General features: G+C 44.7%; 1 protein-coding gene across 1 annotated transcript in view; it reads left to right on the forward strand.

Annotated features, from left to right (window-relative positions):
• Positions 1 to 24,819, forward strand: part of TBC1D8 (TBC1 domain family member 8) — a 64,698-nt gene that overhangs the window by 12,995 nt on the left and 26,884 nt on the right. The window contains exons 3-7 of the mRNA XM_034657266.1: positions 7,263 to 7,381; positions 11,215 to 11,443; positions 13,596 to 13,836; positions 22,810 to 23,017; positions 24,368 to 24,580. Of these exons, the coding sequence (XP_034513157.1) occupies positions 7,263 to 7,381; positions 11,215 to 11,443; positions 13,596 to 13,836; positions 22,810 to 23,017; positions 24,368 to 24,580 (1,010 nt within the window). The remainder of the gene's footprint in view (positions 1 to 7,262; positions 7,382 to 11,214; positions 11,444 to 13,595; positions 13,837 to 22,809; positions 23,018 to 24,367; positions 24,581 to 24,819) is intronic.

The raw sequence follows: 24,819 nt of genomic DNA on the forward strand, positions 1-24,819 counted from the left end.
TCCCAACTCTAGTAAATGAATGTAAAGCTTTGTTAGATATCACTAAATGTCCCTTCCTCCATCAGGTTTGTAACACTGGAAAAAATTGCCATCAGCAATGGATGAAAGTACCTGTTTTCCCAGATTCGTCATTGTATCTGTTGTCAAACTTGTGGATTTCTGCCAACCTCGTAGGTGTTTCTGCAATGGTTCTTGTTTGCCATCCTTGTATTGTGAGGAAGTCGAGTGTCTTTTATGTTTAAGGGCTATTTTCAGAAACTCCTTGTTCTTAGCCTTTGCTTCGTTTTTTATTGGGTGATTCTTTTCGTCCCTTCAATTTTTAGACACTGTCTAAATATTAGGAATATTAGTCCTTTGAGCAATGAAATTAAATCTTTTTCCAGTTTGCCATGGCCTTTAAAGCCTTTACTTTTGGTGTGTTTTACCTTGCAAAGGCTTTTTAATGTAGTGCGATTTAGAATGCCATTCTTATATACTTTATGATTTTGAGACATGCTTAGAAAGGTTTTATTATTCCCAAGTTATATGGGAATTCACTCCTTTTCTTCAAGTACCTGTAAATTAGCTTTTTTCTAGTAATACTTTTAAAGCTGTTCTCCTTTGTCTTCTGGCTTGCATTGTTTCTGACAAATCTATCATTCTTTGTTGCTCTATAATTATTGTCTTTTTTCTTCATCACTGGCTTTCAGCAGTTTGATTAGATGTGCATTTATGTGATTTCTCTTGATGCTTTTTCTGCTTGGAGTTTGTTGAGATTCTTGGATCTGTGTGTTTATAGTGTTCATCAAACTTGAAAAAAAACTTAGCAATTTCTTCAAATATGTACATATTTTTTCTGTTCTCTGTTTCTTGCCCCACCCGTCCCCTTCCCCCCTGGGGACTCCAATTAGTAGGCTGCTTGCTGCTTTACCGCAGCTCACTGATGCTCTGTAATTTCCCTTGTTGTTAATCCTTTTTTTTCTGCTTTTCATTTTAGTTCTTAATCACTCTGTCCAAGTTCCCTACTTTTTTTTTTTTCCTGCAGTGTGTAAGTTACTTTTAACCCCATCCAGTATATTTCTGAATTCAGACACTATTTCTCCATCCTTAAAAGTTTGGTTTGGATCTTTTTCTTTATCTTTAATTTGTGTCTTACCATTCTCGTGCTCTCCTCTACTTTTTGAACTCTTGGAGTATATTTGTAATAGCTGTTTTCTGTCCTTGTCTGCTGATTATTTTATCTCTGTCCTTTCTGGTTCTGTTTCTATTGATTTTTTGTTTTTCCTTTTGGTTAATGGTCAGATTTTCCTACACCTTTGTTTCTAATTATGAGCAGTGTTTCTAATGGCACTAATACAAGGGCATTTTAATTATTTTAATTATAAATTGAAAATCTATTTTACTTTCGGTGTCAGGAAGGTTGAGTTTTTCCACTTACTGCAAATACTTTTAGGGACTCAGTATTTTTTTTTTTTAAAGATTTTATTTATTTATTTGACAGAGATAGAGACAGCCAGCGAGAGAGGGAACACAGCAGGGGGAGTGGGAGAGGAAGGAGCAGGCTCCTAGAGGAGGAGCCTGATGTGGGGCTCGATCCCATAATGCCGGGATCATGCCCTGAGCCGAAGGCAGAGGCTTAACCGCTGTGCCACCCAGGCGCCCCGAGGGACTCAGTATTTTAATTTGAAGGCAGAAGAGGTCAAGGACATGATGACGTGGTATTGATACTGAGCTTTCACAGGTTCCTGTGAAGATACTGCCTCAGGCACGGATCAGATGTGAGAGTATCCACGTGAAGAGAGTGTGGTTTCTGAGAGGGAAGGGCTTTGGTTCAACCCTCTTCTCTGCTCATCTGTGATTCTTACCTCAAATTCTTTGCTTCTGAGTTACTCTGTCTAGGATGAGTGTGGTGTGAAATTTAAAAATGATGCTGCCTTGGCAGTGTTGCTTTTAATTAGCCCCTTTGTGGTCTGTATGGCTTTTTCAGTCCAGGCATTCGGTGGTAGACATTGAGTGTTTGGTTGGAAGAGAAATGTACTATTTGAAAGAAACAGATCCAAACTACACATGTGGAATGTCCATTCATTGTAAATTAGGATTTAGGTAGCTGGGGAAGGCCCTTAATTCGGTTGGATAGTTACTAAGCAGAGAGAAACAGTTGCTTTTGAAAACTGAAGCTTGGATGAAGTTATTTATGGCTGTGTTCGTGCAGAAGCTGTAGGTATAGACAATGAGATGCTTGTTTTATTTCCTGAAAATACCTCTGGGGGAAACTTTGACGAATAAATACTGTGTGTGAGCTTGACAGTGACTCAGCTCTGGGGAGCTGCCTGGCCAGCTCCCCAGGCTCCCATCTCCACTGTGTGTGAGGATAGAGCGAGGCCTTAGTAGCCAGGAGAACCAGCCTTGAGCTTGGCTCTTCTCTGCCCTGAGTTTTCTTACCCAGAAAATAATACCACCTACTTTGTGCTATTTTTATTAAGATAAACAATATCAAGTGTATGACATATCTAACAAAATGCCTGGGAACGTACTAAGAATTCAGAAAACGGCCTGTGTCTACCACCTCTGGCTGTTCTGCCTTAGAGTTGGTAATTTAGAAGTCATCACTGTTGGTTGTTCTGTGTTAATTGGGGTTTCTAGTATTGTATTTTGGTTTTACATAGGTATTTATAAATCTGATTTGACTTCTGGTGTGGGTGATGTTTAAGATCCTCTGAACTTGATTTTCTTAGGAAATAGAAGTCTTATTCTGCAGCAGTAGAAATCTTATTTTGCCTTAATAAAACAAGGTATAATTTTGCCAATTGGATTTCTGTTAAAATCCATAGTGTTCCTATACATTTTGGTTTTAAACAGCTCTATTGACCTTCTAGGGCTGCCATAACAAAATACCACAGACTGTGTGGTTTAAACCAACATTTATGTGCTCAGAGTTCTGGATGCTGGAAGAGCACGATCCAGGTGCTGGCATGGTTGGTTGCTCCGGAAGCCCCTCTCCTTGTCTTGCAGATGGCCGTCTTCTCTCTGTGTCCTCACATGGAGTATTCCTGGTGTCTCTTTCTCTCCTGCTCCTCCCCCTCCAGATTTATTTATTTTTTAGAGAGCACTCGCAAAAGAGAAAATACGTGTGCAAGCATGTTGGGGGTAGGGGAAGAGGGAGAAGGAGAAAGAAACTCTGACTCCATGCTAAGCATGGACCCCAACTTCGGACTCGATCTCACCACCCAGAGACCATGAACTGAGCCGAAACTAAGGAAACCAAGAGTCAGATGCTTAACCAACTGCGCCATCCAGGCGCCCCTGTTCCTCTTCTTAAAAGGGCACTAGCCCTCTCGGATCTGGGCACCACCTTTTGACTGCATTTAACCTAAATTATTCCTTCAGGGCCCTGTCTCCAAATATGGTCATATTGGGGCTTAGAGCTTCAGCAGATGCATTTGTTGGGGGGACACACTTCAGTCCATAACTGTAGCTGTCCTCTGTCCTGGTTTGGGAAGGCCCACAGCAGAAACAGTGAGAATATTGCCATGCTGTTAATTTGTAGCCTTTTTAATCATTCCACCCCTTCAATGGGTGACACGTTCTCATGTTCTTATTTTTTCTTTGTGTTTCTCACCACTTGTATGTCTGTAATGTGGTGGCTTTCCACCGTTTTTTGAACATGACCCACAAACAGAAAAATATTTATGTGTGTGTGCTTACCTCTAACAAATATTTTACAAATCAGTGGTTGCTCTTATGAAATGCCATGTATTCCCTTTTCTGTTTCATTTTTTAAAAAGCTATCTTCCGATGAGCTACTTCGTGTGATTTGGGAAACCTGGTGACAGCTCAGGTTTAGAACTTTGGTGTGTGAGATCTATTGAGTGACTTTCCTTTTTAGTCCTTCGGGGCTGAGGACATGCAGTTGGTTTGCACTGATTTACGGTATTTTGGAAGCCTATCATAAGACTTCCCTGCAGAGGAAATTATAGTTTGGAAAATTTCCCTGCCATTTGGCAACTTTTGTAGGAAATGGAAGGCAGTAGGGTGGAAAAGTTTCATCATATTGATTGTCTTGGCTGGGAGAGACATACAGCTATGTCTTAGATTCAGGAACAGGGCAGATTGTAATGAAATCTAACTGTGGTTCACTGACAGATTTTTATATGTGTGCCTATTTTCTCTCTCAAGGTGGAGGCTTGGTTTTGTTTTAGAATTACCTTTCCCTGTCATAAGCTCCTCCCCGTAAGTAGAAGAATCTTTAAAAGAATAAAACCCCAAATTTTTGATGGCTTTATTTCAAGTCTTCATTCCATGTGATAGACTGTGTTGGGGCTTGTTTATAGTTTTATTCGCGGTGTCTGTGTTTATTGTTAAGTTGAGGATGACCTACACTTTAGCTGTTAACAATGAACTGTGCTGGCCCTATAAGCTTAATAGGATAGATAAAAACCTGATTCGTGTCATCCGGAAAGAGGCACTCAGGAAATTGGAATTGCTGTAAGTACAAACACAAAATGACTTTTTTTTTTTTTTAAGTCAAGCCATAGGAAGTAATGGACCTAAGGATTAAGTAAATGCTACTTTGAAATTAAAATGGAGCTTATTAGGGAGGCCCCCAGGGTACTTCAAGGTTGTAGAGAATGAGTTCATACCCTGCTTTTGCCTTTCCTTCAATACCGATGACCTTGGAGAAGTTTTTGAGCTTCCATTTCCTTATTCAGATGTCTTCATTACACAGCAGTGAGCTAGTCCCTGGAATAGAAAGGTCATAAAGGTGTCTTCTCCCTTCTCTTGTTCTTCCTTGTTCTGCCAAGTGTTTGTTTTTTTTTTTTTTTAATGGATTAGGAGGTCATGAAAACACACTCAAGGGGCGCCTGGGTGGCTCAGTCAGTTGAGCATCCGACTCTTGACTTCGGTTCGGGTCACGGTGTCGGTCGTGGGATTGAGCCCTGTGGAGGCTCCATACTCAGCGGGGAGTTTGCTTGAGATTCTCCCTCTCCCTCCCTCCCTCCCTCCCCCTCTGTCTGGTTCTTACCCCCTGCTCCATGCTTTCTCTCACTCAAATAAATCTTTAAAAAAAATACTCAAAAAGATTGATGACCAGTGAGGATAATTTTTCCCATTTATTCTTTGTCTTAAATCTGACCAGTTGGTTTTATTATGCTAGATAATAAAGTACAAAGATCTAGAAAGAGCAAACCTTAAAGAGAAGGGCAGAGGTCCAGGCATCCTTAAGGCTCCTGTGCAAGTTTATTGGCTTTAGTGAAGACCCAAGGACTCTCTTGAGACAGTGTGATGTGCTGTCTGCCCATTAGGAAGACCCCATTGCTGACCCCTCCAGGTATAGGAGGTGTTTTTGTGACTGACACCTAGACGGTTGCCAATGGAAGACACTGAACGGCAGCGATTTAAGCCAGAGGTGGGCAAACCTGACGTCTGCCTAAGGCACCTCAGCACTGAGTGTGAGTAACCAAGCAGACCCTGAGTGGCCGGAGTTCAGGTAGATGACACTCAGAAGCTTCATGAGAGTGGAGCCTGGAATAACTTGGTTTGATTTTGTTTTAAGAGGATCTTTCCCCCTTATAAGAGGAATGGGGAGCCTGAAGGGCTAGGGGTTTCCCCAAAACCACAGGGGCCTCCTGGGTGGGAGGGGAATGACAGTGAGAGGATCCTGACCATGTCCCCCAGAGCTAGCTCTCCTAAACCGCACGTGGCTGCATTTCCAGTCTGTTGATCCTTAAAGAGCAAGAGTGTGTGTGTTGGGGGGTGCTGATGGACAGCTGGGAAGATCACGGGTTTGTGTGGACTGAATGGTGTGTTCCTCCCCCATATTCATATATCTAAGCCTTAACTCCCAGTGTGGTAGTATTTAGAGGTGAGACCTGGGGAGGTAATTGGGTTTAGAGAAAATCATGAGGGTGGGGCCCCCATGATGGGATTCTTTATAAGAAGAGGAAGAGAGACCAGCTCTCTCTCACTTTTCCTCATGAAGAATTCTCTTGGATTGCTCTGATGACTCCTTCTCAAACTTGTCTGTTCAGTCCTAACACAGATGTTCTTTATACTCACTGACCCTAAATGCACAAGTCAGGAGTGAGTTCTCTGGCATGTTTGTGCCTGGGCTTTGTATAAGATCCCTCCATGCATCTATACTCTGCAGGGAGGAAAGGTGCAAATAGCATACAGAAAGTTTGGTGTTAACAAAACGTGTATCTGGCTTTTGTGTATGGTGTATGTGGTTCTGTTGACCATTATGCCTCTCACACTGGCGAGCTTATTCTGTACTGGTGTTTGGTAGCCCTTGACCTCTTTGAGGTTAGAATATCTCATGCTTCCCATTTTGGAAATCTGGTCCTCCCAGCTGGGCATTTCTCTATTCCTGTACTACACACACCTGACGCACACATCCCTTTTCTTGTCCAGGACCATGCTTACTTCAAGGCAGGGGACTTTACTGAGCACCTGCTGTGTGCTGGGTCCTTCACTAGGAGCTGGCAGGTCCCCGTGCCAAGGTGCCCATTTTCTAATGGAGAGTACTAGGAGATTCCTCAAGGGGAAATACTAAAATAACTAAGCCTTTTGGTAACAGTGTTGCTTAATGCTTCAGTAATGGGGTGATTTCTTTTTAATTGCCTTGGAAAGAAATTAACTTACTAGACATGATTTAACATGTTTTTAACGTTTAGTATACAACCTCTTTTTATGTTCTTAAAGGATATTGTTGTAAATGATACCAAGTACGGCTTGGTAAACCTGGAAATTCCCTAGGTTGTTGCTGTTGTATTTAATGATGCCTGTTGCGAGTGGCAACAACCTTGGGCAACCAGCAGAGCTTTCTCAGGAGGCTCTTTCCTCTATGACCCTGGGCTGAGGTCCCTCTTGAGGGATCCCTGTTCTCACAGGGTAAACTGTGTGAGACTGTTCAGAATTGGCCCTCTTTGGGGGGCTTGTTTCCCCTGGAACAGCTGCGTAATTACAAGTGTTTCCGTCACTTGAGTGCATGTGGTAGGAAGTTCAGGCATCAGCAAGGCTGACAGGATGTGCACACACAGCCCCGAGGGTAACCTGATGGGTCCCCGGCCCATCCATGTGGCAGTGGGCAGGTGTTTGCAAATCCCAGTGCTGTGGCGAGGGACACCATGGCTTCAGAGGAGGGTGCCTTCCTTGTCTGCTGTGGCCCAGGATGTGAGACCAGGATTTTTTAATCACAAACACAGGTTTCGTAATATTTGGAAAATGAGCTCCTGTTCTAGGAGTTACGTTTAATTTCGGTATCTTTTTCTGTTCTAACCCAGGTGCGACATTAGAGGAGATAAACCAGCACTGGGACTGGCTGGAGCAGAATCTCCTGCATACTTTGTCTGTCTTTGATAATAAGGATGACATTGCCAGCTTTGTCAAAGGGAAGGTAAAGGTAGGTCCTTTGATTGAAATGCTTCTTCCCATTTTCCCATCTTTCTTATGACATTTTGAGCAGTATAGCATTTTTGATCCGATTCGAACAGTTTTCTCCACCATAACTGAATGTCTTGGCTTAATACACAGTCACAGGAGCTGGACTTGTCACTTGTCAAACTTCACAGTCAGCCTGGCAAAATACACTTGAAATTGGAAAATCCACATTCTCCAGCCTCAGTTTTTGTTCTCCTTTACAGAAGTGAAGATCCTCTCTTGTCTCAGGAAAAAAAAAAGTGTTAACATTTATGTTTTTGCAGAGCAGAAATGTTATTTGACTCCTTAAACTTCGTTATTCCCACCTTTTTGCCGTTGAGACATCTTGTCACACTATTTTGTTGGGCCTGGCACTTTCCTCTTCCTAAAAGTGGCTATTTATTCTTCAAATATGTTAATTAAATGGAATTAATTGCAATTACATTTTGAGAAGGCAAGACAGGAATATTTTAGAGGGTATGTTAATTTCTCCAGTGAGTTCCATCTTCTCTAACCATCATTGCAACAACATGATTGGTACCCAGTGCTTTAAAAGCTCCATCAGGCAGGGAGAGACTGTTTCTCACTCTGATTTTAACCCTTATTAAACACTTTAACACATTAGCCTGTAATACAATTTTCCTCCTATGGGTAAAATCCCCCAGACCATTGATTTTGTTTATTTATTTTTTCTTCAAAAGTTTGCCTCAAAAGTGCTTCAGCTTTTAGTAAAAGGTGTCAAAGTGAATTCTCGCTTTTAAAGGGACAAAACTTTACATCAAAAACCAGGGATGTACTGTATGGTGACTAACATAATATAATAAAAAAAATTAAAAAAAAAAATAAAGGGACAAAAAAGGAGTATTCTTTTCCTTTGGGCATCAGGAACTCTTAAGTCACCTGGTAGGAACCACAGGTCTCCTGAGTCAGGCAGTGTGGCATGGCAGTGTTGGTTGGTGGCCTGTTGGTGTCAACTCTGGCCTGTGGGGTTGGCAGGTGGACCCAGGCTGTGGTGGGGACTCATCCAGCCCATGGGTTACCATCTCTGCCTGGTCTGACTCACGAGCTTGGCTGCCTGGGTCAGATTGCACTGGGGCTTAGCTGCAGAAATGTCCATTTCACGGTTAATTTTCACACTTACCTCCCTTCTCTTTAGTCTTAGTATGTTGTGGTGGTTCTTTGATTTAGGGTTTCTCCTTTTAATATGGAGGAAGGAAATTCATTTCTGCTGCAATGGCTTTAGGAAAGCTTCTGCAGAGGAGGAAGCAGTTTTTCCTCTACCCTCCCAGATTCTCCTCCTATGGCCTGGACGTTAAACCAACAAAAGTCCAATTGATGAGAAAAACAGTCGATCAGCACATGCAGTGTGCATACACATGGGGGAAATGCAGTGATGAGTAACTCAGAGGGGTGGTTAGAATGTGGGGCTTATACAGCAACTCAACAAAGAACAATACATTTGTAGAGAAGGGACAAGACAAAGAGAAAGCCGTTAAGGCTTTCAGGGGTGGCCAGCTGTGGGAAGGTAAATGTGGAGAGAAATGAAAGGAAGAGAAGAAGGACTGTTTTCTCAGTGCTGGTCAGAGTCTAGAGTTACCCTCCTCTTCCCAGCACAGAAGAGGGAGGCACCTTCACAAATGGGTATTGGTGTTCTTGTTTTAGGCAAGTAGTGGGGGAAGGCAGAGAGCCTTTTTGGTGTCTGGCTGTTTCTCAGTTGTCTTCAGCTTAAAATAATCCTTATGCCAAAGTGGCGTGGTTTGGGATGACATATTCTGATCCCTTGCACATCAAAACTGAAATGCCTTCATCATCATCAACAACAACAACAACAACAACAACAACAGTTGCAGGGAGGCTGCTGGCCTGGAGCAGGGGCTGGGGATGGAGGGGTTCTTGTGGTCTGCGATGGGGTTATATCTTTGGGGCCACTCTGTGGTGTAGGTTCTTCCTTTCCTCTGGGAAGATCCAAAGGAATTAGGAATTGGGGCTTTCCTGCTCATATCCTAAGGAGTTAGCCACTCTGTAAAGCTTTAAAGAAATCCCCATACTTAGAGTTGTGCTTGTCACCAGACCCCGCAGTCCACAGAAGTCAGGAGTCTGTGTGGCCACTATCGTGGCTGCATCTGGATCCAGGGTGTCCTGTCCTGCTTCTGTGACTTCGCGGTAGAGCCTTCCTAGGATCTCCTTCACGCCTCGTGTCCAGAGCTTTATATATTAGATATGTTTATAAAATTATTCATCTTTCTTATAACTTTTCAATTTTATAATGTCTGGTTAAATAAAATTTGGAAAAGAAGAAAAGCATAATGAAGGAAATGAAAAGCACTTGAAATTTTAACCGGACTTCAGATTCATTTAATAAATAATTCTTATTTTAATAGTAACTCCCACGTAATTTCTAAAACAGTTTATACAGTCTAGGATTTGGTAGCTATGCCCCCCAAATGACCCTTTTTTTTTTTTGAAAGATTTTAGTTTTTAAGTAGTCTGTACACCCACCATGGGGCTCAAATTTACAACCCTAAGATCAAGAGTCACATGCTTTACTGACTGAGCCATCCAGGCACCCCCAAAATGGACCTGTCTTATATTTTTTTTGGGAGATTTTATTTATTTATTGGAGAGAGAGAAAGTGAGTGAGCAGGGAGCAGGGGGGAGGTGCAGATGGGGAGGGAGAGGGAGAAGCAGACTCCCACCGAGCAGGGACCCCAACATGGGGCTCAGTCTCAGGACCCTGAGATCATGACTGGAACCAAAGTCAGTTGCTTAACCGACTGAGCCACCCAGGCACCCCAAAAGTGGCCTTGTCTTAAGGGACCTAGCCTTTCATGAAGCACAGGAATGTGGGGAATCAGAATTCTGATCTGGTCAATGGGTTGTCACCCCTTAGGAAGAAGCCACATGCTTATGTTCTAGGCACTCTTACAGCCTCACTCTGGATTTAGAAAGGACCCTTACTGTTACTTGTTGTTGGCAAAGCAGTTGTATGTTCAGATGCTTTCTTTTATGTCTTGTATCCCTGTGCATCTGAGTGCTTTGGATGTATTTATGACCTCGGCCAACATACTTCTTTTCTACCTTAGAAGACTGTAGAGTATTTTGTGGTAGTGAAAGGTGTCAGATGTCAGGCACCTGTTAGCTTTGTATTGAAAGTTTTGAACCAAATGAGGAAGACATTCATTAGCCCTTTTAAAAAAGGGGAGCACCAGGGTGGCCCAGTTGGTTAAATGTCTGCCTTCGGGTTGGGTCATTATCTCAGGGTCCTGGGATCGAGTCCCACGTTGGGCTCCCTGCTCAGTGGGGAGTCTGCTTCTCCCTCTCCCTCTGCTCCTCCCTCTGCTTGTGCTCTCTTGTGCTTTCTCTCTCTCTCTGTCAAGTAAATAAATAGGATCTTAAAAAAAATAGAATAACTTGTAACTCAAACTTGGGTAGTTCTTCAAGGTTGATGCATCAGATTCACGCTTGAACCAGTAACTTGATCATTCTGTTCCTGAAGGGAGAGCCGGGAGGTATCACACAATAATAATTTGTTAGAAAACTCAGGCTTAGAAGTCAGCGATTTGCCCAAAGCCTCAAGGCTGGTTAGTGGCCAAGTGAGAGACTTGTTCTTAGGTTATCTACCCCCCCCCCCCCCCCCGCCAAGCTCATCTTTCTCCCCACCATGACCATGTTTCTGGGTGGTAGTTGGAGTGGCGAGCCGCTCTCCTCCAGCCCTGGTGTGTGTTGGGCAGTGTAGACTCCTCAGGTCCCGCCTCTGCCTGCCCCTCCCTTTGTCCCTCTCACTGACGATGGGACCCTTATCTTTCTGTGTGTCAGGCTCTGATTGCGGAGGAGACAAGTAGCAGGCTTGCCGAGCAGGAAGAAGAGCCTGAGAAGTTCCGAGAGGCCTTGGTGAAGTTCGAGGCCAGGTTCAGCTTTCCGGAGGCAGAGAAGCTGGTCACCTATTACTCCTGCTGCTGCTGGAAGGGCAGGGTTCCCCGCCAAGGCTGGCTGTACCTCAGCATCCACCACCTGTGCTTCTACTCCTTCTTCCTGGGCAAGGAACGTAAGTGACGCTCGCGCTGGCGTTCGCAGGTGAGGCTGGCCCTCGAGAGGCTCGGTGCTGTCCTGAGACCAGAGGAAGAGCTAGAGAGAAAGGGTTTCTAAATGAGTAGTTGAGATGGTGATGAGTGATACTTGATTAACTTCAAATGACATGTGCAGACAATTATATTTCTTTATGCTCCCACCTCTCAGGGGCTTCGATTTTGTGAGATTTCATTTTTTCCATTGCCTTAACCGTTTCTGTGTAGCTCACTCATAGAGCCACTCAAGTTTTTTACTTTATGTTGCTCTGAAAACACATTGTCAAAACTGATGGGCCAGTGCTTCTAAGGGAGTGAAACATATTGTTGCTTCTTAGGATGGGTGGGGGGCATTTACAAAGTTCCCGGCCCTGAAGGTCACGACGGCTCCCGGAAAAGTAGGAGGATGTACAGTTGTTCCTTGGAACGGGAGGGAATTCTTCACCTGGGTCCACTTGAGATGCAGGCAGCGATTAACTTTTCACACATTGATCCACTGACCATTGCCATGCGAGGTGATGGAAGCCCAAGATAAGAAAGAAAAGCTGTAAGTGTCAGTGGTATATTGAATTTTTAAAAAGTCATTCCCACTGAAACTTCTTTTGGAACCAAATATTGTTTCAAGCACCCATGCAGGATGGCAGCTGTGCGTGTATATAAAGTAAGTATATGCGTATGTATGTGTTTATATACCTAATTTTTTTTCCTTCCTGCATTTAAGTTTATATTTCAAGTTGAACCAGTGGGAGGGGCTTCTCTGAAACTGTGCTCACACAGCTTCCTTCCAGGGTCATCACTTCTCTTTCTCACGCTGCCTGCTTTAGGTCTGACGCTCTAGGACATAGACCCTGCATGCACAGCCTTCCCCCACCCTTGGACTGTGCTCTGACCTAATCTTGACCATCCTTATTCTTGTACTTTCTGCAGTGCTTCTCAAAATTCATGCCGGTCTTTCCTTCCCTTCCCCATTTTTGTGCCTCTTTGGAAACTCCGGTTCACCCTTCAAAATCCGTTTTTTGTCACCTCCAGGGACTTTCCCTGGTCCCCTTAAAATTTGCACCACATTTGTGTTTCTATTTGAGATTTTGTCAAGTTATTGGTTACTCATTTTACATGTCTGTTTTCCCTATTTGAACGAGCTCCTTAAGTGTGGGACTTTTCACAAAGTAGACGCTTGATGAAATGAAAGTTGATGTTATAGGTTGTATATGTGTTTGTATGAACGACTTACGTGAAAGTAACCAGAAGTAGCTGAAGAAGCTTCTTCTCCAGCCTGATGTAGATACGTGGCCTTTTAAGTCACTGAAGCCCTGAAAACGTTATTGCAACAAGTGGAAAGAAATGGTAGAAACAGGTACACGTAAAGATCCCCTCCTTTATTTGAAAAAGAAAATGACACTCTCTGACACCAATCATTCATAGTCACTAAGCCAAATTTTGTTAGGATGCTGAGTTTTGAAAAAAAAAAGAAATGGTTTCTAGTATTTGATAACATTTATCACTTTAAGTTGTTACAGTGTCTCCATTTGCATTAGCAAGCTCGAGCTAGCCTCGCTACCACTGTATTGGAAACATTTCCCAGAATAGAACACTTGTTTATAAAATGTACTGTTTGTACTGTATTACTTTAAAAAGAATTCCATAGAAATCGTACTGTGTCTTCTAAGACTGTCATTTGACACAGTCTAAATGTTAAGCCTGTTTCTCTAAACATGAGATCATGAATAATCCTTTTTTGCACTTCTTTTTTTTTATAGCTTACACCATGAATGCTGCTTTTGAAACCAGAAATTATGTAGCTTGAGAAGTTTTTGCATATTTTGCAAATATTTAAGTTTCAATATTCATGAAGAAGGTTTCGTGTTGTTAACTTGATATTTTAGAACGCTGTCCCCTGTACGTGTGCAGTAGCCAGCAACTTGGAAAATTTTCCTTAAATCTTTTAAGAAAATCATGAAACATGAGTTGGGTTCTAGCACACAGCTGTCAAGCAGTTTCGTGCTTCCCCTTTCCTGCTCTGGTTTTGCATTTCAACTTAAGGAAACCCTTGGCCTCTTGTTTACTGATACATTCAAGTTTGGCTCACATGTTAGTGTAACCTATGTATTTGCCTTTTTTCCCCCCCTCTTCTAGTTAAACTTGTAGTCCCTTGGGTAGATATCCAGAAGTTAGAAAGAACGTCCAACGTCTTTCTGACGGACACCATCCGAATCACCACGCAGAATAAGGAGCGCGACTTCTCCATGTTCCTGAACCTCGATGAGGTGTTCAAGATCATGGAGCAGCTGGCTGACGTGACACTCCGGAGGCTGCTGGATAATGAGGTCTTTGACCTGGACCCAGACCTGCAGGAGCCGAGCCAGATCACCAAGCGGTGAGAGCTTCCGTTTTCAGTTCCTCACCCACGGGACTATGGCTGATGTACCACCACCTTCATTTGCATGTGCTTTGTTAGTCTAAGTTGTACTGGGTTTAAATTTCCCTTGTGGCATGATGCGGATTTTCCTATGGTGTTAATCATGATCGTGACATAATAATTGTCAGTGATTGTTAATTTTTTTTTAATAGTGAAGTTTTGTTTTTTTTTTTTTTTTAAAGATTTCATTTATTTTAGAGAGAGTGAGCGAGCTGGGGGAGGGACAGGGGGAGGCAGAGAGGGAGAGAGTCTCAAGCAGACTCTGCACTGAGCGTGGAGCCCACTGGGAGGCTCGATCCCATGACCCTGATGTGACCTGAGCTGAAACCAAGAGTCAGGCGCTCAACTAACCAAGTCATCAAGGTGCCTCGATTGTTGATTTTTTTAATGCATTGACTTTGATTTCTGGATCCAATTCTGCTTTTTTCCCAGAAAGTTTAGAAACTGATTTTTATAAAAAATACTTCTCAGGAAATGTAATACAGATAGCTTCATGATAGAATTCCATTCAGCACTGTGCTTTATCAGTGGACATGAAGAAATTTTGTATTTTGATATGAAAGTGCTTTGTAGAAAGAGTTTTCAGGACAGTGCATTTATTTTTGGTACCAGTTTGTCCTTAGGAAAGTGCCTTAGTAATACTTACTCTAGGTTAACATTCTTTCTTATTGGTTTGCCCCCAGCTGATGCTAGGTGTGGAGATGTCTGGGGCAGTTGCTTGAATTATTCGTCACTTTAAAGAAGTTCAGCTTTATTATCTAAAATTTAAATGGTGGTGTTTGTCTGAGCTCGACTGTGAATCCTGACTTGGTGGGTCAGTCCCGGTAACTGCAGAGTTGATACAAATATACCCTTAGAGAAACAAGTCATCTAGCCAGTGCTGCCGTGGCTGGATAGATTTAATACTGTTACAGAATCACCACTACTATTTAGTACTACTAGACATGAAAATAAATTTTTAATGCGGTAAACTACACATAACATAAAATTTGCTGCCTTAATACCACGGAACCATACAGCTAAAAATGGGTAAGTACATTCACATTGTTGTGCAACCATCCCCTCCATCCAGCCCTGGGACACTTCATCTTGCAAAAGTGAAACTCTGTCCCCATTAAGCAATAACTCCCATTCCCTCCTCCCCCAGACCTGGCAACTGCCACTCTACTTTCTGTCTCTGAGTTTGACTACTCGAGGTCCCTCCTGTCAGTGGACTCAAACAGTATTTGTCTTTTTGTGACTGGCTTATTTCACTTAATGTCATGTCTTTAAGGTTCATCCATGTTGTAGCAGGTGCTAGAACTTCCTGCCTCTTTAAGGCTAGGTAATATCCCATTGCATGGGTATACCATGTTTTCTTTATCCGTTCATGCGTCGATGGACACAAAGATGTCTTTACCTCTTGGCTGTTGTGTGTTCGTGCTTCTATAAGCATGTGTGCAAATATCTTTCCGAGTCCCTGCTTTCACATCTTTCGGTCATATACCCAGAAGTGGAATTGTGAGATCACGTAGTAGTTCTGTGTCATTCTAAGTCCAGTCATTAAAAAAATTTTTTAAACCTATTGTAACATTCCTGTTATTCCTTACTTACACACGTTTGCTGTTTTCTCTGAACATCTGGGAGAACAGGTGTCTAATTAGCGGTCTCTAAATGGCAGTGTGTTTGTAGTTTGCATGTATTCAGCAAGAATTTAGAGCCCCTGCTGTGTGCATGCATTAGAAATTGATCATGCATCGTCATAAGTAGGGCAAAAATCAAAAAGTGAACTTTTTTGGTGAAACTCCAATGAATTTCACTTGGTTTTGTGTCCTCATCATCTGACAGTTCCTTTGTGAGAGGAGATGGTGCTGCTTTTCACTCGCTTACGAAAGGGGAGCCTTGGGGTGCTGCCCTTGGGTCTCCTGACTCCCCATCCTGAGCTCCTCCCTGTGCCTCCTGATGCCAGGTTTCCCATTACCGTCTCTGGCTCTGTCTTAGGTCTGGAGAAGACAACCTAGCACAATGACAGCCCCACTCTCCCATGTATCTTCAAATATCTCTGTAGTCGTTGAGTATCTGAGTCCCTTTAGCCCAGCTTACAAAGACTGGTTAAAAATGAAGAAACAAGTCTCGGTTGTAGGAGTTGTGAAAGGGCTCCTATAAATCACCCAGTGAAGCTTCTGTCTTCTGCGGGGTTTGCACCGGTGCCTACGTGTGTGAATTGCAGTCAGGGTCTTAGCACTTGGAGGCCGGCTGATAGCCTGTGTGCTCAGTCAGCTCCACGGGCATTGGGATTTCAGGAGATTTCTCACAGATCTCCTGATATTCCTTCGTGGCTCCACTTCTAGATGCAGTTTGGGGTAGAAACTGGGAAAGAAGAGGCAGATGGCAGGTTTGTCACACTTAAGACCCTTCGGTAAAATCATTCATTTTGGAAGAAGGTTCATCAGCACAGGCAATCTTCATGCACGATCCAGAATTCAGGTGAATTTTATAAGGCTCCCCCACCTCCACTTTCTATCCTGGAAACGATTAGGGAGGAGAAGAGAGAAAAAAGGACAAAACGGGGCCCCAGTGGTGGTCTGGTGTGGTGCTGCTGGGGCCCCGCAGGTGCCTTGGTCTGGCCTCGAGATGGATGGCAGGATTCTGGTCCGTGGTGTGTTTTGCTGGTCCCTGTACTTTGAGTGACTTCTTCCAAAAGTGAGAGGCATGTCCTTGCCTACCAGTTCCTCACTGGGTCTCATGTGTAGCTTTCTGTCATGGAGACATAGGCCTGTGGACATAAACAGGTAATGACTCAGTCAACTTGACATCCTGCCAAGAGAGCCCAGGTTTTCAAGTTGAGGAAAACAGTCTCTTGATGCAAAGGGCACAATCAGAAGTGCTGGAATGCTCCTCAGGCTCCCTTTTGTTGAAGTATTTTCACTTCCCTTCCCAGATAACAGCTTTAGAAAGGTGCCCTTGGGGTCACTAGCGTGGTGAGGCATCTGATTACGGATTAGTCATGATTGCTGCTCATACTCACTCCCATGGGACTTTGGGACAGAGCCCAGCGAGGCTGGGACTTCAGCGGGAGCCAGGAGGATGGGATGGTGCATCGCAGAGCAGCACCCAGTCAGACGAGTTAGAGCTGGCCAGACACTTTGCAGAGGAGGGCCTGGGCCAGGGATTCTGGGGTGTAGTAACAGAATCTAGGAGGGTGGGGGAAACAGAGACTGGGGAAGGGACTTCTGGGGGCCGGCAGGAGCAAATAAATTGATTGGTCCTGAAATTTACAAACAAAATAACAGTTGTGAAGTTGTGAGTGATGGATTGAGAACAGTGTAGCCAGCTATTTGGGGAGTGGGAGATTGGGGGAAGTGATGGGTTTCACCAAATCAAATTTAATATCTTCATTAAAATCTGTATTGACTGATTGAAAAGTGCTGGAGGAAAACTTAGTTAATGCAGTACGGTAAATGGAGGCTCTTTGCCCTGGTGGAAGTGCTTTCTATGGTGTTCAAAGGTCAGCAGTGGCTTTCAGGGGGGCTGATGTCTTCAGTAATAAGCCCTCATCCGCTGTTGCCTGGCTGATTCTTAGCCCCCTGGTCTGACTTTTCAGACCTCCATTGGCCTTTTCTGTCCGGATTCACTCCCTTTCCTGCAGTTCTCCTTGTGCCCCTGCTAAGAATGCCCAGCCTAGCTCTGTAATTTATTCAACTTCCTGTCCTTGTGATTCTGGGTCAGGGTCGACATCTCTTAGGGGCTCCTTGTGCAGCCCCAAACAGCTCCTGCCTCACCAGGGAAGGCCTGCGGCTCCCCACCCTGCAGAGCCCTAGCTGCTCTGTACTTCTCCAGGCTGTTCTGGGGCAGGATGGAGGGCAGAGGGCGAAGGCAGGAGCCTGGAGTGTAAAAAAGCCTTCTAGATGCCAGTGTTGTTGAGGTCTTGGTCTGCTGGAGCTCTGAGGATGGATTTTCAAAGAAACGGGGGGCACTGCGGGCCCCAGTTGAGTCCGCACCCCCAGTTGCCTGCTGTCCGAAGGCTGGGTTTCCCCGCATGCCCCCATTGTGTGCAAGGGACCCAGGCTGCTGTGTGCTCTGTGTAAGATGCTTCACGGCAACGTTGTCCTTCTGTTTCCTGAGTGCTCTTGGGGAAAATAGGGGAAAGGTGTTTCAAGTAAACACACGTTCGAGGGATGCAATGTTTTATGTGCAGACTTTGGTCTTTCTGCCTTGTTTTTACATTGCTGGCTCTTGTCGTGTTTTGAATGTGTTGGGTGTGGGTCTGTGGGTGGGTGTGTAACTGAGAGCCTCTAGAAGTCTTTGTACGTGTCTTTAGGGGGGCAAACTGCCTGCAGAGGACCGAGTTATTCCAGAAGGGAAGGGATGGTATTTGAGGTCTCCTGTCTAGGTCGTAGGGGCGATGTCCTCACACCTGGTGCTAATACGGGAGTCCACCTGCCCCAGTCTGCCACACAGCCCGAGTTTGGGGAAGCATTTGGCCTTGAGCAGCTTTGAGCTGATGACACACAGTAGGTTTGTGTATGTGGGATGAGTGACACAAGGGATGTAAGGCCTGACACAGGTCTTCCCAAAAGCATTCTAACAGGTTGATGGGGAAAAGAGAGAGGGAAACCTGTTTTTGATACATTTGTACCAAAACTAAGAGGAGAAAATCAAAATCGAATTCTGGGTTCGCAGAGAAACAAAAGAAACACCTACCCCTGCATTTCTTGGGGCTAAAGTCTGAGGAATGAAGTGTGAAGTTTTAAATGTGTGCGTGTAGTTTAGAATTTTCCGCATTGTTGTCATGCAGGATTGCAGGTGTTAATTGCAGCTTTACCAACAAACTTGGTGCCCTTGCTCCGTATTCTGATGAACCCACGTTTATTTCCTATGTGGCTACAGGCTCAGACAATGGCATGTGTTAAGATAGGAGGGTTTGTAGCACCGTCCCCTTCTATTCTCAGCTGTTGCTTTCTCTTGGAGCAATTGCTTTGGCCAGTGTATACCAACAAGGTGGACAATGGGTGGTAAATATTGTGGGGGCTGCTGAGCTAGTTTCCATCTTTATAGGGGCGCTTCTGCCATAGCTTCCAGGCCTGTGCTCGGCTACTGCTTCCTGAATGGTCGGTTACGACTCATGTCTGTTGGGCATCTCTATGGTGGAAGAGGGGGAGCGTTTAGTAAGTATCGGAAGGTCTGAAAGGCAAATTGTGACCAGTGGGCTTTGCTTCTGGTGCTCTTCGGAAGGAGGAGCTGATATTTTTAGCATCAAAACTACCACCTGCTTCGAAACAGACCTAAAGGATCAAGTGGTCTTACTCTGAGCTTCATAAAGGGCTTGAGCTGCTCCTCTCTCAAGCTACATACATATATATGTATATGTATAATGCATATTTAGAGGTCGCATTGGAAGAGGAGTTTCTGGAGGGAGGGAGGGAAGGAAGGAAGATGATTTAGGAAAGTCCTTTCTGCTGCTTTCTTTCCTTTTTTTTTTTTTTTTAAGATTTATTTATTTATTTTAGAGCATGCAAGCATGCCAGGGGAGGGGCAGAGGGAAGAGAGAATCCTGAAGCAGACTCCTTGCTGAGTATGGAGCCCGACAAGGAGCTCAATCCAAGGACCCTGAGATCATGACCTGAGCCGAAACCAAGAGTCAGCAGTTTAACTGACTGAGCCACCCAGAAGCCTACCTCCTTTCTGTCTTTCTGTCTTATAACTCAAGGTCACTGTCTCTGGCTGCTGAATGTGTGAGAGACAGACCCCTATGGTGAGAGAGAACAGCCCAGAAAGGAGCATGGAGATGGTGTGCAGTACACCCAGGCTGCTCGGAAGCCATGGAGAAGCAGGTTGAATTGAGTGAATGGTTGGCCGGCATAGCAGTTGCACCGAACAGTAAAATCAGATAACTGAGCACCTTATTCTTAAATTGAAGAGCTGGCTGCAAAGTAAATACCAAAAGTCCTTCCACCCGCCCTGTGTTTCTAGGAAGGAACAGATGACAGGTGAGTTCAGTGGTGGCTGGACCCGAATCTGTGAGATGTGTATAGCTAGGCTGCACTGGTTTTATTTTCACCAAAGCCAGCACGGCCAGCATACCTTGAGGACAAGGATAGAAATCCTCCAACATAAATGCTCTGATTATAGGTCCATTTTCAGGGAAATGGGGTGATCTTGAGGGGCCTTGCCTTCCATCCTATAGTATGTGAATTTCTAGAGCATTCACGGTGCTTTCCCACGTTCTCCCAGCTCCTCGGGGGAGGAAGCACAGGCTCCTTTGCAAACAGCCATCTGTGGATATCAGGTGCTGCGGGTTAAGGGGCTGCAGCTTTGGCCGGCAGTAACCGGCCCATCTTGATCTGTAGAATTTGTATAATTTCTCTCTGGGCTCACAGGACTTTCTGGACATGCATGTATCTTTGTGAGGGTTTGATAATAAATTCCAGGCACTCCCCCATCTCTGTGTGGGGTCTCCTGGGAAGACTGTTGTGTGACAGTGTGAAAATGAGGACTGGGTTGGGAATGAGAACTGGGGCAGAAGGGGCTTCTGTGTGTGAGCCTGGCCCTTGGGGTCTGCAAGATCACCCGGACTGCAGCATTTAATACCTTGCATTTATGCAATATTTTTAAAGTTACCTCTTTTCCTAAAAGAAAATAGCTTCATTTTTAAAAAAGCTAACAATATGTGGTTAGGTAGGAAATTTAAGCAGAATAAAAATGAGAAGTGGAAATCCTACACAGAGTCAACTACTATTAACATTTTATGTAAAGTCTTTTTACATATCACTTTCTTCAAATTTTATAGAATTTATATAAATGGAATCATACTGTAGATGCTATTTCTAACCTGCTTTTTCAATATTGTGGGTTTTCAGGGATCCCTTGAAGCAGAAATGCGTTAGGTATTGTTTCCATTTTACGGATGTCAAGATATGATATGGAGAAGTGTTATCTAAGGTCACTCAGCTAATAAGAAAGCTAAGAGTTCATATTCCTTACTTTGAACGCAGTGCTAATTATCTCAGATAAATTTAAAGAACTCTTATTTAATGTGACAAAGAAAAATTTTTATCTCTGTACAGTGGAATTTCTCCTCATCTAGGATTTTGGGGTATGACATGAGTTCATCAGTACTTGCAAACATTGTGATTTGGCCGCCTTCTTGCTTTACTGGATGTTAGAGCCAAGACTCGGTATGGAGTGGGGGGTCCCCTGGGGTAGGATTTCTCCCCCATGCTCCACTGACCACATTGATGGGCTTCTCTCCAGTGGTACTTTTACTTGGATTTGTTTTTTATTTTTTTAATTAATTAATTTATTTTATTTTATTTTATTTTATTTTTTTTTTAAAGATTTTATTTATTTATTCGACAGAGACAGAGACAGCCAGAGAGAGAGGGAACACAAGCAGGGGGAGTGGGAGAGGAAGAAGCAGGCTCCCATCTGAGGAGCCTGATGTGGGGCTCGATCCCAGAACGCCAGGATCACGCCCTGAGCCGAAGGCAGACGCTTAACGACTGAGCCACCCAGGCGCCCCAATTTTTATTTATTTTTTGAGAGAGAGAGTGTGCTGGGGGAGGGGCAGAGGGAGAAGGAGAGAAAGAATCTTTTTTTTTTTTTTTTAAAGATTTTATTTATTTATTTGACAGAGATAGAGACAGCCAGCGAGAGAAGGAACACAAGCAGGGGGAGAGGGAGAGGAAGAAGCAGGCTCATAGCAGAGGAGCCTGATGTGGGGCTCGATCCCATAACGCCAGGATCACACCCTGAGCCGAAGGCAGACGCTTAACCGCTGTGCCACCCAGGCGCCCCAGGAGAGAAAGAATCTTAAGCAGGTTCCATGCCCAGTGCAGAGCCTGATGTGGGGCTTGATCTCATGACGCTGAGATCATGACCTTAGCTGAAATCAAGAGTCAGATGCTTAACAACTGAGCCAGCCAGACGCTGCTTGGATTTGTTTTTTAAAGGTAATAATAGCTAATATTTATTCAGCACTTACAATACGCCCCGCATAGATCTCAGTTTAACTGCTTTTTTGAGCTGTAATTCATATACCGTACAATTCACCCTGTTAGAGCATCCCAGTCAGTGGTTTTTCAGTCCACAGAGTTGTGCAACCATCACCACACTTGGTTTAGAACATTTTCTTCATGGAACCCCATCCTCATGAGCAGTCGCTCCCCACTTCTCCCTTTATCCCCTGCTCTACATAATCACTGAGCTATTTTCTCTCTTTATGAGTTTTGCCTATTCTGGAAATTTCATATAAAGGGAATTGGGCAGTATGTAGTCTTTTGTATCTGTAATGTTTTCGAGGTCCATCCATGCTGTAGCTTTTGTTAATGTTTCGTTGCTCCGTTGTGTGGCTCTGTCACATTGTGTTGGTCTGTTTATCAGCTGATGGACATTTGGGTTGTTGCCAGCTCTGCTGCTCTGAACAGGTGTGTCCAGGTTTTTGAGCAGATGTACATTTTCGGTTCTCTGGGGTCTACACCTAGGAGGGGACTTGCAGGGTCGTATGGTAAGTCCATGTTGAACCTTTTGAGAAATAGCCGGACTGTTTTCCAGACTGGCCACACCATTTTACATTCCCACCCGCCGTGTACGAAGGTTTCCATTTCTCCACGTCCTCGCCAGCACTTGGTGTTACTGACTTTTTGATACTGGATTCTTAAACACTCGTTTGATGGTGATTCACAGTGTTGCTTAAACCAGGAAGGGAGTATCTGTTCTGGTCTGTGAGTTGATTGTCTTACTTCTGCGCAGAGGCAACCCCTTCTGCTTTGAGGACCCGTCCCCGAGGTTGGCTGTGAAGTGGGGCACATGCTGGGACCCACACAGAACCTGGAGGGGCTCATCCTCTTCCACATCTGGTGGCCCCCGTGGGCTTCACAGAGTTTTCTTTGTGAACCCGCGTGTTCATTCACCATTCCTGCCTCTTTCTCTTCTCTCTCCCTCCCCCGCCAGGGACCTGGAAGCCAGAGCACAGAACGAGTTCTTCCGGGCGTTCTTCAGACTGCCGAGGCGGGAGAGACTGCACGCCGTGGTGGACTGCTCGCTCTGGACGCCATTCAGCCGCTGTCACACCGTGGGGCGGATGTTTGCTTCTGACCGTTACGTCTGCTTTGCCAGCAAGGAGGACGGCTGCTGCAATGTCATCCTCCCACTCAGAGAGGTAGCCGCAGCCCTGGCCCGCGCTTCCCGAGCCCGCCTTTTGTCCTTGAGCCCCTGGCGGTGAGACTGGCCGCAGAAGGGCTGCTCGCCCAGCGGGGTTTTTCCAGGCCTGTGGAGTGAAGCACCGCCTGCATTTGACCAGTCCCCATGTGGTTGTTGCTTTTTCTATCATTGCACCAACAGCCTGAAATTTGCCTGGAAGTGATTGGTGAGAAGCAAGCACTCTCACCTCTGCATTATTGGTAAAGCTGTTATGAAAAAGGCCCTGCCTAGCAGTTAAAGCTTTTCTGGCAGCTCTTAGGAAGGGTTCCACCCCTTGCACTCACGAAAAGGGGAAAGAAAAAAAGGCAACCAACACAAAGCATCACCTTTTAAAAATGTCAGATTGCTTGGCTTTTGTACCCTGCTGGGACTTGAGTGAAACATGTAAAAAATGTTTCCTTTAATGTGGACCAGTTTCCTTCCCACTGTAAAATTCCGCAGTCAGTCCCCAGAAATGCAGGGCAACCTGAGGCTACTTCCAGATCTGACAAGCGCAGTCCTTTGGTTTCAGGGCATGTCTGTAGGTGGTGACCGTACCCACCACTCTGTTTCCCATCAGGACCTCCAAATTCTGAGCGCTGTTCTTTGGGAAAATTCAAAATTTTTCATGCACGTGATCTCCCTCTGTGTCATTTTCTAGATGTTTTCATTGTACAAATATTCTGACTTAGGAGTGGAGCAAGAAGTCCAAGAGTTGTCTTATATACTTATTTGTCATCTTGTTGTAACATCCACATCCCATTTACCACTTTACCCACTTTGAAGTGTTAGGTTCCCTGGCATTAAGTACATTCATGGTCTCATCCCACCATCACCAGAACCCCATCTTCCCCAACAGAAACTCTGTCCCCATTAAGCACTCACTCCCCATCCTCCCTCTCCAGCCCCGGGCAACCACCCCTCTACCTTCTGCCTCTGAATCGCACTACTTAAGGTCCCTCCTCTAAGTGGTATCATACAGTGTTTGCCCATCTGTGGCTGGCTTAATCACTGAGCATCATGCCCTCCAGGTTCATCCATGTTGTAGCACGTGTCAGAATTTCTGTCCTTTTTAAGGCTGAATAGTATTCAGTTGTGTGGATAGATCACATTTTGTTTCTCCGTTCACCTGTTGATGGGCACTGGAGTTACTTTCACCTTTCGGCTATTGTGAACATGCTGCCTTGGATGCTTTTAAACTTCTGTATCGCTCCTTAGGGCAGTTGTTTGGTTTTACCTTCTGTTCGGTGATATTTTCTAAGTAGGTGATTGAAATGCCTGCCCTCCTTTGTCTCTCGCTGTACCTTCTGTGTGTAACTTTTTGCAATAGGTGGTGAGCATCGAGAAGATGGAGGACACGAGTCTGCTCCCCAATCCCATCATCATCAGCATTAGGAGCAAGATGGCCTTCCAGTTCATCGAGCTAAAGGACAGAGATAACTTGGTGGAGAGCCTGCTCGTGAGGCTGAAGCAGGTGCACGCCAACCACCCCGTGCGTTATGACACCTCACGAGACGAAGACCTGGTATGCGGCTTAGAAACGGTGGGATCCCAGAAAGGGAAGATCTCTTTTCTCACCGCCTCTAGGGCAGCGGTCTCTAAAGGGGGTGCACATAACCACGATCCACTTGGGAACAAGAGAACTGTGTTCGAGATGATTGGGCCTGTGTGCCAGACAGTGTGTCACTTCTGATACTCTAGGGGTCCTGAGTAGATGCGACACAGGTTAGAGGGGCTAACAGGGCACTCTGCTCACAGGTCAGAGGAGTTCATGGGGCAACC

The sequence above is a fragment of the Ailuropoda melanoleuca genome, chromosome 4 (assembly GCF_002007445.2).
Source record: "Ailuropoda melanoleuca isolate Jingjing chromosome 4, ASM200744v2, whole genome shotgun sequence".
Classification (NCBI taxonomy): Eukaryota; Metazoa; Chordata; class Mammalia; order Carnivora; family Ursidae; genus Ailuropoda; species Ailuropoda melanoleuca.